The 16,683-nt window shown below is 29.8% G+C and overlaps 5 protein-coding genes across 6 annotated transcripts; 2 read left to right on the top strand and 3 right to left on the bottom strand.

Moving 5' to 3' along the window:
- Positions 1 to 540: 540 nt before the first annotated feature.
- Positions 541 to 2,657, bottom strand: LOC109599891 (fumarylacetoacetate hydrolase domain-containing protein 2). The gene is made up of 5 exons (XM_020015944.2): positions 2,619 to 2,657; positions 2,056 to 2,215; positions 1,190 to 1,406; positions 806 to 1,134; positions 541 to 754 (listed from the first exon to the last, which is right to left on the bottom strand). Exons 2-5 carry the CDS (start codon positions 2,202 to 2,204, stop codon positions 604 to 606), a joined length of 846 nt encoding a protein of 281 aa, XP_019871503.1. The 5' UTR covers positions 2,205 to 2,215; positions 2,619 to 2,657; the 3' UTR covers positions 541 to 603.
- Positions 2,658 to 2,837: 180 nt separating this feature from the next.
- Positions 2,838 to 7,037, top strand: LOC109599881 (peroxidasin homolog). Of its 2 annotated transcripts, XM_020015933.2 has the most exons (10): positions 2,838 to 2,944; positions 4,208 to 4,345; positions 4,404 to 4,793; positions 4,847 to 5,055; positions 5,106 to 5,651; positions 5,701 to 5,898; positions 5,954 to 6,258; positions 6,313 to 6,533; positions 6,587 to 6,689; positions 6,754 to 6,933. In XM_020015933.2, exons 2-10 carry the CDS (start codon positions 4,212 to 4,214, stop codon positions 6,820 to 6,822), a joined length of 2,175 nt encoding a protein of 724 aa, XP_019871492.2. In that variant the 5' UTR covers positions 2,838 to 2,944; positions 4,208 to 4,211; the 3' UTR covers positions 6,823 to 6,933. The 2 variants fall into 2 exon arrangements, with proteins under 2 accessions (XP_019871492.2, XP_049817310.1); XM_049961353.1 differs by having other exon boundaries at positions 6,587 to 7,037.
- Positions 7,038 to 8,118: 1,081 nt separating this feature from the next.
- On the bottom strand, positions 8,119 to 9,542 carry LOC109600246 (DNA repair protein RAD51 homolog 3). Its single transcript, XM_020016375.2, has 6 exons — positions 9,366 to 9,542; positions 8,986 to 9,289; positions 8,833 to 8,939; positions 8,618 to 8,775; positions 8,438 to 8,563; positions 8,119 to 8,378 (listed from the first exon to the last, which is right to left on the bottom strand). The coding sequence occupies exons 2-6, from the start codon at positions 9,270 to 9,272 to the stop codon at positions 8,190 to 8,192; spliced, it is 867 nt and encodes a 288-aa protein (XP_019871934.2). The 5' UTR covers positions 9,273 to 9,289; positions 9,366 to 9,542; the 3' UTR covers positions 8,119 to 8,189.
- A 444-nt stretch (positions 9,543 to 9,986) lies between these two features.
- LOC109600265 (uncharacterized) lies at positions 9,987 to 10,669 on the bottom strand. Its single transcript, XM_020016402.2, has 2 exons — positions 10,395 to 10,669; positions 9,987 to 10,291 (listed from the first exon to the last, which is right to left on the bottom strand). The coding sequence occupies exons 1-2, from the start codon at positions 10,593 to 10,595 to the stop codon at positions 9,995 to 9,997; spliced, it is 498 nt and encodes a 165-aa protein (XP_019871961.2). The 5' UTR covers positions 10,596 to 10,669; the 3' UTR covers positions 9,987 to 9,994.
- Positions 10,670 to 13,053: 2,384 nt separating this feature from the next.
- LOC109599996 (ATP-dependent DNA helicase PIF1) lies at positions 13,054 to 16,062 on the top strand. The gene is made up of 4 exons (XM_020016056.2): positions 13,054 to 13,626; positions 13,681 to 13,957; positions 14,327 to 14,623; positions 14,685 to 16,062. The coding sequence occupies exons 1-4, from the start codon at positions 13,183 to 13,185 to the stop codon at positions 15,587 to 15,589; spliced, it is 1,923 nt and encodes a 640-aa protein (XP_019871615.2). The 5' UTR covers positions 13,054 to 13,182; the 3' UTR covers positions 15,590 to 16,062.
- Positions 16,063 to 16,683: the final 621 nt, after the last annotated feature.

Below are 16,683 nucleotides of genomic sequence, written 5' to 3'. Positions count from 1 at the left end.
TTTACTACGAAAGGCATAAACCTTAATGAGTTTCGGGGACTATTTACCTAAATTTATAATTAAAAACAAACAATTTAAATAGGCCACAATAAATATTGGAAAATAATATTATTAAAAATATATACCTTAAAATAATGTAATTTTGAATCACTAATATATTATATAGAATTTATTTCATTGTAAGAAAATCTAAAACAGATAAATTAAAAATATATATAATTTATCTTAAGTTGTTATTATTTTGTTAAAATCTATGTTTTGCAAATTGAATGTTATCTATTCATTTGAATAACTTAAAAATAAATTTAACAACAATTGAACTGATATTAAAATTGACTAATATTTCCAGCACTTTTTTACATTTTGTATTAAATATATTATTTCAAAATACTTAAATATGTAAGTACATATACATATAGTTTGCTTTTATGATAGCCATAAAATTTATTATACTATCAGTAACATAAATGTTTTTAAGTAATAAAATGAAATATACATAGAGAAATTTTCAAAAGAAAATTAAAATTAAAAAGAAACTCCTTTTAAAAATCATCATGATAGTTTAATTTGTGCGTGTGACAAAAATATAACAATATTACAACATTACTCCACAGAATTTTTCATATTCCCAACAATTCCGACTTCTGATTCTAATATATCTCCTTTTTTTAAAAACCTGACTGGAGTATGATGTGTTGCTACTCCATAAGGTGTTCCGGTCAAAATTATATCTCCAGGCAATAACGTCATAACACTAAAAAAAATTATATTAGTAACGTAGACAAAATAATAAAGATCTCTATACCTTGAAAAATATTCAACTAATTTATCAATTCTGTGTATCATTTGATTAGTATTACTATCCTGTTTAAGTTCTCCATTTATTCTCGTCCTTAACTGAACGTCATAAGGATCTGGAATTTCATCTTTCGTAACGAGACAAGGGCCCAATGGTAGAAAATCATCGAAATTCTTGCACATCAAGAACTGGCCACCGTTACGCTTGATCCATTTTTTCTCGGTGAGATCTTGGCACGAGGTGTAACCAAAGATATGCTCGAATGCCTTATTTGCCGGTATATTCTTGCCCTTTTTGCCGATTACAGCTACCAGTTCCACCTCCCAATCTACCGACTAAATAAGAAAAAAGTCAATGGTATTATTAATCGAATATAATCTAATAACCTACATCACTTGATTTGGAGATATTAATGGGATCGAATGGTCCAACAATTGTTGATGAAAATTTGCTGAAGCTAAGCGGCTCAACCGGATATGGAGTATTGGTTAAGTCGCAAAAATCCTTAAAATTGCCTGCTACTCCCAATATTTTGTCAGGCTTTGTTATAGGTGCTAACAATTTTACTTGATCTTTGCGATACACTTGCTTCGATTCAGATGCCAATCTAGAAAAATACCACTAATTACCTATTCAAAATGTTTAAAATATATTAATAATAAACAACGAACTTCGATTATCTATGAAAATCGCATAAATAGTGATAATATATTATCTTATATAGTTTTATGGTATATCCCTTAATCAAACAAAACCGGGAATTATTGACAGAAATGAAAATGGTTCAATTGTTCTTTGATATTTAATTTACTCTAGTATGTCTAGAACGAATACAATACACATATTCAAAGACTTCGTTTAATCTTCAAAACATATTTCATAGACCGATTTAAAGAATTGCCATTTGCTCTCTCTACGAATTCTTTATTGCCGAAATCTTCTCTAAACGGCTACTATGGTCATAAGGACTGATTTCTTCTCCCTCAAGTGATTAAGTACGTCTAGATAACAAACCTGGACCAATCGGAAGAAATTCGGAGAGAGTCACCCTTGATATTAAAACAGTAAATATGTCATTATTTTTTTAAGTTCCATCTCACAGATGATTGATAAAGATTGACATTTAAAAAAAAGGAAGATGCAAAAACAAATATCAAAGAACATTTTTCGTTTTTCCAATAATTCAGGTACTCTTTAATTAAGTTATATAAAATAAAAAAAATATTGCAAAAAAAAAACAGAAAACAAAATCTTACTGTTTCAATTTATCCAAAGCATTTTCCAGACCGAGAAATTCCACCAAACTATTAGGCACGCCTGTTCCACTAATTTCCACTACATTTTCACCAAATAAAACACCGATTCTGGTGGTCAAATCCTTGATTCTAAATTGCACCAACCTCATTTCGTCTGTAACTGCCTCTTAGAATTAATAACAACGAATGTACCTAAATTAGTTGATCTAATAAAGTTGACGTCAACCGAATGTTGTTAAATGGTATAAAATAATTTTAGATAAGCTAAATTTGTAATTGTTGTTGGGTTAATAGGTCTATGGAAGATGCCATATCACAAATAAATTTCTTGTTATTACGCAATGATAATTATTTATTATATATTATATGTATCTCTAAAAAACAATATTAATTAGAACAAGATTATTCAACATTGTGATGTTATTTATTTTATTTCTTTCATAAACAATGTTGCAGAAAATAATTATTTAGAAATAACATAAATTAATTTGAGTGTGTGCAAATGAAGCTATTAAATTGGTGAAAAATTGAATAATTCCTTTGACAAACAATAAAATACTTGCCTTTAAACTCGCTACTTATCTGGGTTCTAGTTAGTTCTTTATTTACTATGCAAATAATAATTTTTATCTTAATTAACAAATCATATTTAAACACATAAGGTGTTTCGAGAGCCTCTGGTTTTAAGACTATAATTTCAAAACTAATATTGTGTTACCCTATAGTATAAGGTTTCCATAATGCTTCATTGGCTTCAGTCTTAGTTTCATTTCTGTTTTGTTGCGTATTAGAGAGGACCTTGTTAAGTACACCTGCGTTTTACATTTAATATATAAAATCGCTGTTATATAGTATAAAATTTTTCTGAGTGATGTTTTGTGAATAAAATGTAAGTAATCCAATCTTGTTGTTCTTATCATATTATGTATAATTAACATATCTGTTCTATACTGTATTATAAAGACTACTGTATTCTTAGTCTATAAAATGTTCCATATATTTTTCTCAGTTGACCATATTATAGAGTATAAATATAGCAACTTTAATTTTTAAACCTACTTTTAATTATTAAATTTGTATTATTTAATTTAACATTAACACTTTGAATAATATTCTTTTTGTTTAATAATTTTGGACCACCTCATAAGGCATAGACTCCACCAATTTCCGGATATATTATAAATTGTTTATAAACGTGATCCCCAAGATTTCTCTAAGATATTTGTGTAGAGATTGAGATGGGAAAGACAAAACATAGATAGATATTAATCTTTTAAACAATAAGTCACAATTTTGTATTTGTGTTTTGAATCATTTTCATGTTGAAACACATTTATTATGAGCATTATTTCTTCAATATATGGAAGCTAATTATTGTTTAACATATTGGAGCATCCCCATAGCATAATTGAATTGCCACCGTGTTTCACAGTGATACAACCAACTTTTTGTGTCGTACGTCCCTGTAGGGTGTCTAACATAAGTAGAATTATTTTTTTTTTAACAAATCCAAATTGAACTTTCACATTTTTAATAAAATCCTAAATTTTTATAGTAGGTCTGAGGTCAAACGAACCCTCATCCACTAACTTCACACCGTCCTTGAAATAATTTCAGCAAGTCTAGGCTTTAATATCAGTTAACGATAAGATTGGACTGTATTTTGACATTCGAATAATCCAGTTTTCGATTTTCTTTCAAGTTTTTCGTAGTTACCACTTTGTCTGTTTTTCTAAATTTTTATTAATACGGGAAATGAATGACTTAGCTATAAACTCTGAGCCATCTCATCATTTCGATCTTGCTAATGTTGAATTATAATTTTTCTTACAGATCGCTAGTAAATAATCGATGTAAATTCATAGAAAGTAATGAAAGACTATAATGGAAAATATTGTTATAATTTTATCGATTGAAAAATAGAAAAATATGAAATGTTTTAAAGAACAAAATTAGATTACCCAGTTGCATAATAGACACAACAATAACACAAAAGAACAGTAAACATTATAAGTACTGCCATCCAATTTAAGTAGTACAGCTCATATTTTTAATATATTTTAATAATTAAATGTTGAAAATTTCACAAGATAATGTTAATAAATTTTATTTATATTATAAACATATTTATAAATGTTTTCATATTTTACAGTAAAATGGAGGAACAATCTGAAAAAACATTTCTTTTACCTCACAATGATACACCAAAATACGTTTTCAGTGTGGGAAGTTCATCACCGAGAGTTTACCAACTTAGAAAATTCCAGTGCTGCATTTCGACAATATGTTTGTAATATTTAATGAAATTTCAATGTAATACCAATAAAATTAACTAAAATAATTTTTAGGAGTATATTTTTAGCCGTATTTGTAGGGGCAATAGTATATATACTTAACTTACCTCCATCTGAAAGTCCGGAAATTCCTACAAACTCGACGACTGACTCTACGTCTATAGAAAACAACTTAATATTTTTACTTGCACAACAATTTCCGGTAGAGGATAGGAACATGACAACAATAAATGACAATAACAGTAAAAACAGTGAAATAGATGAAATAATAAATAGTAGTTTAAAAGCACTACAAAATAAAGATAACAATGAAAAGAATATTCTGTCTTTGCCTTTAAAAAGTCCAGGGCATCGACACCAAATGGCTACTTCTACTGGCCAAAGAGCTCGGAATATTTCTAGAATTGGTTTCATTGAAGATCACGCCACAAAACTACTACTAAAGTAATAATGAAATATTTTTCTATTACAATTATATAAATAACAGTCCGTTTTAGAATGCATCCTAGTTGGAAGTCCAATAAGATTTATTACAATACAACTAACACAATTATTACAAACTTTTGCAAAAAAGCTGAAATGAACTGCAACCCATATCAAAAGTATAGATCATACGATGGAAGTTGCAATAATTTAAAATATCCTGGTCAATTTGGAGTCTCATTTCAACCCTTCAGACGAGCTTTACCTCCGGAGTATGACGATGGTACAAGTCACACTATTAATTTTCCTTCCAAATTTACGCATGGTTTTTAGGAATTAATAGTCCAAGAGGATCTGAGCTTGTCAAATTACCATCTGCAAGAACTATCAGCTTAGTAGTTCACAGACCGTATTACCGAAGTGACAGAAAATTTTCAGTTTTGTTGGCCGTTTGGGGTCAATTTCTTGATCACGATATAACGGCAACTGCTCTAAGTCAAAAATCTGACGGCAGCTCCATTTCTTGTTGCCAGAATTCAAATTATAAGTCGCCAGAGTGTTTCCCAGTAAAGCTGGATGACGGAGATCCATTTTTAGAGTATAATATTTCGTGTATTGAATTCGTGAGATCAGCAGCTGCTCCAAAATGTTATTTGGGACCCAGAGAACAGATTAACCAAGTTAGCTCGTATATTGACGGATCCGTTGTTTACAGTGCTGACGAAAAAACTGTAAAAAGTTTAAGAACTCTAGAGAAAGGCATATTGAAAATGTACGTCACAAATGAAAATAGAACGCTTTTACCTATATCGGAGGATATGAATGATGGCTGTAATAGAGAGGAACAAAGAAAAAATGGCCGTTATTGTTTCCTAACAGGTGAAATTGTATATGTGCAATAATATAATGTTTATATTAAAAATTGTAGGTGATGCTCGGGCTAATGAAAATCTCCATCTGACTAGCATGCACTTAATTTGGGCACGAAATCACAACTTAATTGCAAGGAAGTTATCCACTGTTAATCCCAATTGGAATGATGAAACGCTTTTCCAGGAGTCCAGAAAAATATTATCTGCGCAAATGCAACATATTACTTACAACGAATTTTTACCAATTTTACTAGGTAAATATGATATACATATACGTAACAATTTTAAGTAAATATTTACATTTTAAAGGACCCAGAATTATGCAAAAATTTGAATTATCACCAAAAGATAATGGATATTTCAAAAAGTACAACGAATCAATGGATCCATCTATTGCAAATAGTTTCGCAGCTGCTGCCTTTAGATTTGCTCATTCGATAATTCCAGGTTTGATGAAGTTGTTGGCCAACGATACGTCAAGTCCTGATTACATATCCACTCATCAAATGTTATTTGACCCGTTCAAATTATATGACTCAGAAACATTAGACAAAACCATTCGAGGGGCTATGAATACCAGTATTGAAGCAACTGACTCATACTTCACTAATGAGGTATGGTCATCATAATTAAAAAAATAGTAGTATAAAATAGATTTGTTGTTATAGCTGAAACAACGAATGTTTGAAAAACCGGATGAAGTTAGAAAGAATCCCAAAATGTGCGGATTGGATCTGGTTTCTTTAAATATACAAAGAGGTAGAGATCACGGTTTACCTCCCTACATTAAGTGGAGAAACCACTGTGGTTTGCGACAAGTAACAAATTTCGACGAGTTAAAATCGGACTTCTTCACTGATTCCTGGTACAATGTCAAGTCAATTTACAAGTAAAAATGTAATTAATCTATTTATACTTAAAATAAATTATAATATTGTTTAGATCTGTCGACGATATTGATCTGTACACCGGAGCACTCAGCGAGATTCCATTAGAAGAAAGCATTTTAGGTCCAACGTTGACGTGTTTAATTCTCGACCAATTCGTAAGGCTGAAATACGGCGACAGATTCTGGTACGAAAATCCACACACCATACAAACATTTTCAGAACAACAACTTAGGGAAATACGAAAAACTAGCTTGGCAGGCATCATATGCGATAATACGGATCACATAGATAACATTAATCCGTTTGTGATGGAAAGGCAGAGGAAAGGCAATGAACAAATTTCTTGTAAGGAAATTCCCAAACCCAATTTTGAATACTGGAAAGAGATACACGGTGAAGTGTCAGTGCCGCATAGTTTTTTAAATGTTATTAATAAAAAAAATAAGTAACATTTTTGGTTGTAATTGTCGAATAGTTGAATAATAAAATAACTTATATTAAGTACAATGGAAAAATATAAAATATTTATTTGTCTGTTACCAATGTTACTTACTAGATTAGATCGGACCACTAATCACAATGATCCCTATATTCACAGGTTTTTACTTCTTTTATAAATAAAATATCAAAATGGTCTGGAAAAAGTCTGGAATATTTTATTAATGCGATGGTCTAATATTTCACAAAGGTGCTCAATAAGATTTAGATCGGAGAACTAACCGGCCATCAAGCACAATTGTGTTTTTCATTAGAAACCACATTTTAATAATTTTAGGCATGTGTTTGGAATAGTTTTTGAAATATCTAACGATGTGGAATCTCTTCTTCGGCAAATGGAAACATTGTGTTTTCCAGTATGTCCCAGTATTGAAAACGATCCATTTTAACCTCCACTCGAAACAATAGGCATAGCATCCCCAAAAATGGCCCATTTAAAATGGTATCGTTACCCACACAACACTGGCTGCCTCACAAATGTTTTACCATATGACTCAAACAAATTAAATTTACTTTCTTCATACTAAAGGACAGTATTCCATTTTTCCTCAGCCCATGGCAAGTGGAATTTTGCAAATGCGAAACAAAATCGTCCGTTTTTCATTGATATGATGGTTTTTTAACAGCAACTGTTCTGCTACTAATATCTAGATTAAGTTGTGTCGAAATTTTCTCTGTGATTTATTTTGATATTTTGCGAGGATTTTGAGTCTTTTTATAACTTTATTTGTCTTGGGAGTGGTTTTTCGATATTAAACAGCACATTGAGTGCAGAATTTACACAAAATCAGCACTCTGAGTAATATTTAATGTTTTTACCACGTCACATTGCGTTTGAATTGAAAAGAAAAGTAAATCTGTGTGTGAATTTAAGGACAACTGCAGATAGAATAATATTCTATAATTTTTTCCAAATCAAAAAACCTATCAGATAAAAAAATTCTAAACAAAAAACTATGAGCGATAATACTAGTAAACCGAACGTTAAACTCAAATTAGCAAATTTGTTTGACACCATTACAATAGATATGAAATATCCCAAGGAATAAAAATATAATTTTTAAGAATTAAATTAAAAAAAAACGCTTACTTTAAAACATTTTATTTAAACAAAATATAATCAACAACAACATGACATAAAAAAAATAAAAATAAACTTAAATATTAAACTGCACAATTTGAGGTGCTTGGTAAGCACTTTTTACAAGTTTTGCTAAGAAAGTATTACGAACTTTAGATGTAATTATTCTAGTATTAATACAATGATAAAAGCTGTCTCCAAAAGATGGTGTTTCATATGAGACATCATGTCTGATTCTTGTAGTGACGTCATTTGTAATTACAACCTAGGGAAAAACAACAAATAAAATTTAAAATGGTCATATATATATATATTAGAACTTACAGCTAAATTGTGAATATTAGATATACTTCTTAAGGTCTTAAACAATTTACCAATTGTAGGTCTTCTGCTATCAAAACTGGTTTGTTTGAGTGGAAATGACACACTATCAATTATTAAAAGATACACCTATAAAAATCGTATTAGTTTTATATAATTATAATATATTTACATTTTGCCTACATTTTTGCTATTAATAAATTCACTTAAATTATTTAATATGCTAAACAACTCTGTACATGTATTTGCTTCTGTATAAAACACATGCTTTAAAATTTCATCAGCATTATAAAAGTCTTTACATTCTACAGGATGTTTTTCTATAAAGTTCACAGCAATTTCTATAAAAGAAAAAAATTTAATATTAATCCTATTTAATATGCATAATATAAACATACCTCTTAATCTCTCTTTAGAAAAATTTCTGTTTGTGCCAATATAAATAGCTTCAGCTCTATTATCACCATGGAGTTTTATCAATTGGACAGATACACACAACTGAAAACTACATATATTGTATATATGATATACATATGTGATAGTTTGCTTACCACAGTTGTGTTTTTCCTGTGCCCGCCAGTCCAGCAAACTCTGTAATTGTTCCAGGAACAATTTCATTTTCTAATATCTTATCTAACTGATTAATGTGAGACAAAACTGACTTTTGATTATATTCATATTCAAGCAATTCAAGAGCTGTTTTAGTTTTTGGTGGTGTTTTAGCGAAAATAAATTCTCTACTTGGGTCTGTCACATCTTTTATGTATTTGCAACCGACTTTATCTAATAATATAAATTTATTCCTTTCAATATTAATAGAAGAGATCTCCTGTTCCATTGTTAGAATGAATATTACTGTAAATTAAAAACTTTGTTTATATGAAACTTTTTAATTTAGTTTGAGGTTATTCGACCAGAAAATTTTATATACCTTGTGATTTGCAAAACAACTAAAAAATTATTTAAGCATACTTCATTTATATTTAATATATTTCTTGAAAATAAGAACATAACACAAACAAAATAAAATACACAAAAATAAGTAAGAAGTTGTTTAAAGTGATCACAAATGAACTATTACTACACAGTCAAATTAACTACTTAAAACATTATATGAGATAATAATTTTTATCAATTTTTAATACTCTGAAAAAGTAACAGAATTACAAACTGGGTATAATGTAATTTTTTTAGTAAAAAATATTAATGGTTATGCAACCGTGATTACACTAATGTATACTTACATCACTTAAATATTATTAATAATCTTAATTATTACTATATTGGAAACAACAAGTTATGTACTATTAACATTGTTTTCATAATAATAAAAACTCAAAATAATAACAATTATAATAGAATCAGATACTAGAATCAAATATATAAACTAAAGGACTTCACGGAGGGGATTCACCCCAATTAATTAAAAACAATAATATATATATATATATATATATATATATATATATATATATATATATATATATATATATATATTTTTGGGTTCAATGAATGAAACCAAAATTGTAATACAAATTATAATAATATATACAATTGAGATCAATTATTCACAGTGCTCGAAGTTTGTTCTGAAAATATATTAAATTGTATCGAATTCCGCGTGAGATTTCCGAGTTGTCCTTCATATAATATTTCATTTATGGCCTTTTTGGCATAAATTTGTTGATCATTTGACATTTTTTGAAGTTCAGATGACCACACTTTAGCTATAGTATCATATTCATTTTCGTTTTCATTTTTGAAACGCTTGTATAACATTAACTCATCGTGGAGTGCTTGTTTGTTGTCTGTTGGTTCTGGTTCTTCATATTCTTCTGGCACCACACTGTTTTCTTGCTGTAAAACAAATAAATAATAATTATTATTATAAACTCAAATTTCTTAAAAATATATATAAAAATTTGATTAGTTGAATATATGAACATAAAAAAATAAATACCTCCGTTATTTCAACTTGTGGTATTTCAAAATTGGCAAGCGAACTATGAGAGTATTGAGGATGTTTGACCCTCAAGTGCCTAGTCAAATTGCCCGTGGATCCGCCTTTGGTGCTCAGCACGACCGAACAGTACAGACATTTGGCCCCATCGTCACCGGACTGCTGGAAAAAGTCCCAGATCGTGCTCCTTCTGCGCTTCATCGTGCACCGCTAGAAAACGCAAACGAACATTTCGGCGTTGTGCGAACGAAACTGATCCTTTTCGATCTGCGGAACAAAAGAACGGGTCGTTCGGTCTCGGATCACAATCGAGTGAATCCGTTCCGCGCAGTGCGGATCAGTTAACGATCCAGTTCATGCAAAAGGGGAATGATTCGATAGAGTTTAGCTAAAGTTCGCACATATGAGCTTTTTTTGATTATTGGATGTCGTTTTTAAAATTAAGTCAAAATTAAAGATTTTGATAGTTTATATAAAGAATTTATTATTGATTTTCAATTTGTATTATTACATTAGTCATTATTTTACTAAATAAATATATGTATTTATCTTATATATAAACCAAAGTGTTCTTAAATTATCCCGACTATATTCACTATGGATTTAGGACGACATATTATGACGATTCATGAAAAGAAAAGAGATAACAAAATGTGTTCCATTCCAAAAATTCAGATGGGAGGGTTTGAAGGAAATACGGTTCCCAGATACAAAAGTTTTATTCACAACCACGTGGTCCTAGATTTTTCCGGATCACAATCTACAATTCATAAATTAAAATACAAATAAAAAATACACAAACACCTTCCCCAAGTGTTGGTATATCACACAGCTGACTTTTATTATCCCAGAGGATAGCAAACGCGAACTTGGAAAACTAGATCCTAACAATCCTTCTGATTGCTATCCTTAACACAAATGTAACATCGATGGGTTAAATATTTACTTTATTTAAGATCCTACAATATCTTTTCATTTTTTTTTTTTCCTATGATAATTTTTTTAAATTATTATAGACTTAAAATTAAAATTAAGTGACTATTTTCAAATTTAAAAATTATATTAAGACTCTTAAATTTTGCAACAATTAAGGAAGTTCCTTAAAAAATAATATGTAATTATTTGATTATGTGTTGAGAGAGCTATTGTTTATATTAGATATGTCTCTATTTTTTGTTTATCTAAAAAGATGTATTCTTAATTGTAAAATATATATATTTTTGAGTTTATTTTTTCTTAATTATAAAGGGCGATAAGCTTCTAATTGTACCCGGGTAGAAAATGCTCTTGTGGCAGTCCCATTTTTAATATTTCAAATTTTTGTATGACATTTAAATTGTGCAGTTGGAACTACTACACTAAATTTCAACAAGACTCAGTCATCTGTCGCTAAGTAATAAATGAAAAATTAAAAACATTTTATTAAATTTTTTTTCAATTAGTGGTTCTCCCAATTTATCTGTATATAAAAGAAATTTTCTTATAGTATTTTCAAATTAATCTGATCTTAAACTTTTAGAGGCATCAGGAATATTTAGACTTGGACTTTTCACTGAAAGTTGGTTATTTAATAAAATAATATAAATCCTAAAAATAAATTCTTAATATTAAAAATATTGTGAAATAGTGCCACAAAACGTAAACATATTTGATGTGTGTATTTTTCAGATGTGTGACAATAAAACTAAGAAAAAGTGTAGAATATTGAAATATATATTTTATATACATACTTAAAAAAAATTGAATTAAATCTTTTTATGAAGTAATACGACTTTTGTGTTCAGCGAATCCGAATTATCTTAAAAAATGTAAATTTCTTTATTTCAAAAATTGAAATGTTATGATTGAATATGTCATAATTTATTAATTCAAAAAAAAAAGTAAAAAACTTGCAAAAATTTAGTTTAATAGGATATTGTATTTAATATTTTAAATATTTTTTGACGTTGAAACTTGCAGATTGTATTAAACAAATCAAATTATGAAGATCGTTTTTCAAAATGTAGTAGTAGAAACCAGTAGAAACCAGTAGAAACTATATTTCAAACATAAAATATTCTTCTGTGGAAAATTATTTCAAAAATATTTAATATTTATCAAATAGTATTAAATGCACACAACTATTAAAGAATAATTGACACGAGCGCCATCTATAAAAAGTGCGTTAAATTATTAAGATCGTGTAATTTAGACATTACAGCTTTTAGTTTTATGCTGGATTTATAAATTTCTGCACAATCTGTGTAGAGGGCGTTAATGTATATAATCATTCAAAAGTAGTTGTAAGCGTTTTGATTTATTTTGTATTCATTTTGAAATATTGTTTTGAAACTTGAAGAATATAATGAAATAAAAATGAGACAAATTTAATGTCATTTTCTGAATAACAAATTAATCAATAATTCAAACCATGATATGTTTATCTCCTCTGTTATTGTCACAAATAAAAAACATTTGCCCTAGTTATTACTTTCGTATTTTTTTATTAAACTTTAAGAGGATGTATAAAATTATACAAAAATAAATATTGTTTATCACAACAATAAATTTTATCTATAATGGAAAGTAGTTCAAATGTCTGTGCCACCAAAATCTAGGGACTTTCATGAAATTATCTTGGTAACTAGTTCAATTTAAAGCTTGCAGCTAGACACTTTTTTGCCAAGATTTGCAGTTTTATTATAAACATGGTGTTTTAGATGTACCAGCATTCAAGAACAACAATAGATACATTTATTACGTTTATTAAACAACATTTTGTGCAGTGTTTCATACAAGAAATTCACAAATGGATAGCGCGGGTTCAATAACTTCATGTTCTGTGAACGTGGAGTGGCTGAATAAACAGGGGACCATACAAAGAAAACTTACACACAAATCGGCCAGTTTGAGATTAATTCGAAGCGATGCGAAAGATATGTATGTGGAAATCACAGCGGAAAAAGCTGCAGCTTTGAAACTACTACTCAAAGACATTTCAGTGCATAAGAAGTTCATGAATGAAGGCAAAGCTAGTATTAAGTTTCAAAGTATTAACTGTACTTTATACATGTCGAACGCGCCTACTGCACAACTATTAGGTTTCCTGAAGACAATTTTTATCAAAATGACTGGATCTAGACCTGTTTCTTCCAACACTTCGCTTAGAACACAGTTGTTGTCATCTAAACCTGCTCAGTATACTGAAATTAGTCCTATTACCAATCTAGAAGTAGATATAGCCAAGGCAAAGGTAATTATTTCATGTTTATAAATAATGGTTGTTAATTAAAAATGTTTTTGTAAGGCATCCAAACAAACAGATACAACTCCTTCCCCACTTGCAAGAAAAAGGAAATTGTGCAGAGAAGAGGGATCACGTGGTCCTGCAGCTAAAAAATTGTATGCACCAAGTCCAACCCTAGATGAACCATTGGATATGGAACAGAAAGAAGTATTGGAAGCTTGCTTGAGTGGTCAAAATATCTTTTTCACTGGTAGTGCTGGCACTGGCAAGAGCTTTTTGCTTAAGAAAATCATAGGGGCACTTCCACCAGATGTTACATCAGCAACTGCATCAACAGGTTTGTCAAGAAAACTATTTTGTCTTTAAATGATATTTCTTTTATTGTTAACATATGTAATAGGTTTATACATTTATTTATATTTATGTTATTTTGTACTGTATACTTAGTTTAAAAATATAGTATATAGTATGGCTAAATATAAGTATTTAAGTATAAGTAGTACACTCTCTTTACCTTAATCTTTTTTTAAGAAATAATTAAGCTGATAATATCAAAATTTTATACTAAATACTTAGTTTAAATATATTGTATTGCAAAGTAAGTATTTAGTAAGATTCTTTTCTTAAAAAATAATTAAATTTATAATAAACTGAAAACAAAAGGGAAGCAATTTAAAATAAATTTTCAATTTACTTATTTTCACAGGTGTTGCTGCCTGTCACATAGGCGGTATAACTCTGCATCAATTTGCTGGAATTGGAGGCGGTGACGCATCCTTGGAGCGTTGTAAAGAACTGGCATCTAGGGCGCCCGCCGTAACGCAATGGCGGAAATGCAAGCATCTAATCATCGACGAAATATCGATGGTGGATGGCGTATACTTTGAGAAAATCGAAGAGGTAGCCAGACATATCCGGAAGAATGACAAACCTTTTGGTGGTATCCAACTCATCCTGTGTGGGGACTTCTTACAACTACCTCCAGTCTCCAAGCCCGCACCAGGTATGAACGTACTTTACCAATTTGTACTTTCTTGTCTAACTTTCTTGTAATTGTTCTTTAGGAGCGAAAAAAGCAGTTCCTCGGTTTTGCTTCCAAACAAAGGCGTGGGAAAACTGCGGACTGAGGACGTACGAATTGAAACAAGTCCACCGACAAAGCGACAACAAATTCATATCGATATTGAACCGCATAAGAATGGGAAGCGTGGATAAGAGTGTGACTGACGCTCTGGCGGCCACATCCAGTCAAAAAATCGAACGTGACGGTATTCTGGCAACGCGACTTTGTTCCCACACGAAAGATGCGGATTTAATTAACGAATCGAAGTTGGCTGCTCTAGAGGGTGCCTCTAAAGTGTACGAAGCACAGGACAGCGTGCCGGGCGCGACTAAAACGTTAGACATGCAAACGTCAGTGCCGAGTAAGCTGGAACTGAAAATCGGGGCGCAAGTGATGTTACTTAAAAACATCAACGTGTCCATAGGCTTAGTGAATGGTGCAAGAGGCGTCGTGAAAGATTACAAAGACGGACTTCCGGTCGTGAAATTCCGGAACAAGCACGAATACGTGGCCCAACACGAAAGATGGTCGGTGAAAACGGCGAACGGTGGAACAATACACCGGCGACAAGTGCCTTTGAAGTTGGCCTGGGCCTTTTCGATACACAAGTCGCAAGGACTGACGTTGGACTGCGTCGAGATGTCGCTGAGTAGGGTGTTCGAGGCGGGACAGGCGTATGTTGCGTTGAGTAGGGCGCAGAGTCTGGAGACCCTGCGGGTTTTGGACTTCCGGCCTGAACAGGTCTGGGCGAATCCCGATGTTTTGAAGTTTTACAGAGAGATGGATCAAGTACGGATCGTGCCTTTGAAACCTGCCAACAAACAGACAAATTCGAATGCGAATAAGTTGATAAGGAAAATGGTCAAATCGAAATTGTTTGATAAACCTTTAGTTAATATATGCTGACTAAGGCATTTTTTAATATAGCTGTTTCTTGATTTTAAATTAATGATAATTTTAAATTAACTCAAAGGTGAAGTTTAATTATATATTTAATGATGGGCTAGATGGTTGAATAATAGAAATATTTGTGTTTAGTACAAATTTGCAATCGACCATAAACCCAAAACCCTATCTAACAATCGAGATGTCTCGACTCAACTCTCATTACTATATATAAAACCTTTTTAATTTATATTTATTTTCTAATTTAAGTATAGAAGAAAGATATTATTTTGATTAATGTCTGAACAGTAGCAATATTAGACTTATTTTTAAGTGAACGATCGTCATAATAAAATGAATCTTTATAAATGAATTGGAACGCTCTTTATATTTATTTCGCGAGAAAGAACATATTTTATACCTTTAGTCTTTAAATTATTTATTAAATATTATGCATTTTATTTATAAAAAATAAAAGTATCTTTTTAAAATTATTTTTGTTTTATTTTCGGGAAAGCAAAAACATTTTATTTTTATATTATCAATTAATATTTTATGTATTTATTTATCACAAATAAAAGTATTAATAAGTAATTAATTTGTTTTACTTTTGAAAAATAAGGGAAAAATTGTTTGTTTCTTCATATTTTAATAGTACCTCATTCAAAGCATTACGAAGCACTTATTTTTTACATAATTCGACTAGATTATTATAAATTTTAGTAATATTTTACCTAGTTTCTAAAAAGGCTCGAGTAATATTTCAAATTATAGCACATATCCAACCAAGTGCTTTGCGATCGGAATTATTATAAAAATGCGTTAATAAAAAGGAATAAAATAAAACAGATAAAATGTGTCAAAATATTCAATTTTCTAAATGCACTAAAAATAAATAAAATATATTTTTTATTTAGTTAAAAGAATATTGAATTATTATCAATTGTATTTTTTTTAAGTTCAAAAATTGTTAAATTAATATAAATTTAAAGAAAAAAAACTTTTATTTATTCATATATTTTTAGTTATGTACGACAATATTTGTATTACCGGTAGTTTTTACCAAATGACAAAATTTGAAAAATTAATCATTCTTTTCGAAAATCTCAAAATTT

Source organism: Aethina tumida, chromosome 1, assembly GCF_024364675.1.
Source record: "Aethina tumida isolate Nest 87 chromosome 1, icAetTumi1.1, whole genome shotgun sequence".
Lineage (NCBI taxonomy): Eukaryota > Metazoa > Arthropoda > Insecta > Coleoptera > Nitidulidae > Aethina > Aethina tumida.
Note: the sequence above shows the minus strand (reverse complement) of the source record. Positions and strands in the feature narration are given on the sequence as shown.

Bases quoted from the DNA above. Each gene is read 5' to 3' on its own strand.
- LOC109600246 (XM_020016375.2), bottom strand. From the start codon at position 9,272: ATGGAACAGGAGATCTCTTCTATTAATATTGAAAGGAATAAATTTATA. The intron at 8,940-8,985 runs GTAAGCAAACTA...CAATATATGTAG, and splicing joins ACAGGAAAAACACAACTGTG to TTTTCAGTTGTGTGTATCTG. The intron at 8,776-8,832 runs GTATGTTTATAT...TTTCTTTTATAG, and splicing joins TTCTAAAGAGAGATTAAGAG to AAATTGCTGTGAACTTTATA.
- LOC109600265 (XM_020016402.2), bottom strand. From the start codon at position 10,595: ATGAAGCGCAGAAGGAGCACGATCTGGGACTTTTTCCAGCAGTCCGGT. The intron at 10,292-10,394 runs GTATTTATTTTT...TTTGTTTTACAG, and splicing joins CACAAGTTGAAATAACGGAG to CAAGAAAACAGTGTGGTGCC.
- LOC109599996 (XM_020016056.2), top strand. From the start codon at position 13,183: ATGGATAGCGCGGGTTCAATAACTTCATGTTCTGTGAACGTGGAGTGG. The intron at 13,958-14,326 runs GTTTGTCAAGAA...TTATTTTCACAG, and splicing joins ATCAGCAACTGCATCAACAG to GTGTTGCTGCCTGTCACATA. The intron at 14,624-14,684 runs GTATGAACGTAC...ATTGTTCTTTAG, and splicing joins AGTCTCCAAGCCCGCACCAG to GAGCGAAAAAAGCAGTTCCT.
- LOC109599881 (XM_049961353.1), top strand. From the start codon at position 4,212: ATGGAGGAACAATCTGAAAAAACATTTCTTTTACCTCACAATGATACA. The intron at 4,794-4,846 runs GTAATAATGAAA...AGTCCGTTTTAG, and splicing joins GCCACAAAACTACTACTAAA to AATGCATCCTAGTTGGAAGT. The intron at 5,056-5,105 runs GTACAAGTCACA...CATGGTTTTTAG, and splicing joins ACCTCCGGAGTATGACGATG to GAATTAATAGTCCAAGAGGA.
- LOC109599891 (XM_020015944.2), bottom strand. From the start codon at position 2,204: ATGAGGTTGGTGCAATTTAGAATCAAGGATTTGACCACCAGAATCGGT. The intron at 1,135-1,189 runs GTAGGTTATTAG...TTTCTTATTTAG, and splicing joins ATATCTCCAAATCAAGTGAT to TCGGTAGATTGGGAGGTGGA. The intron at 755-805 runs GTATAGAGATCT...AATTTTTTTTAG, and splicing joins TTAGTTGAATATTTTTCAAG to TGTTATGACGTTATTGCCTG.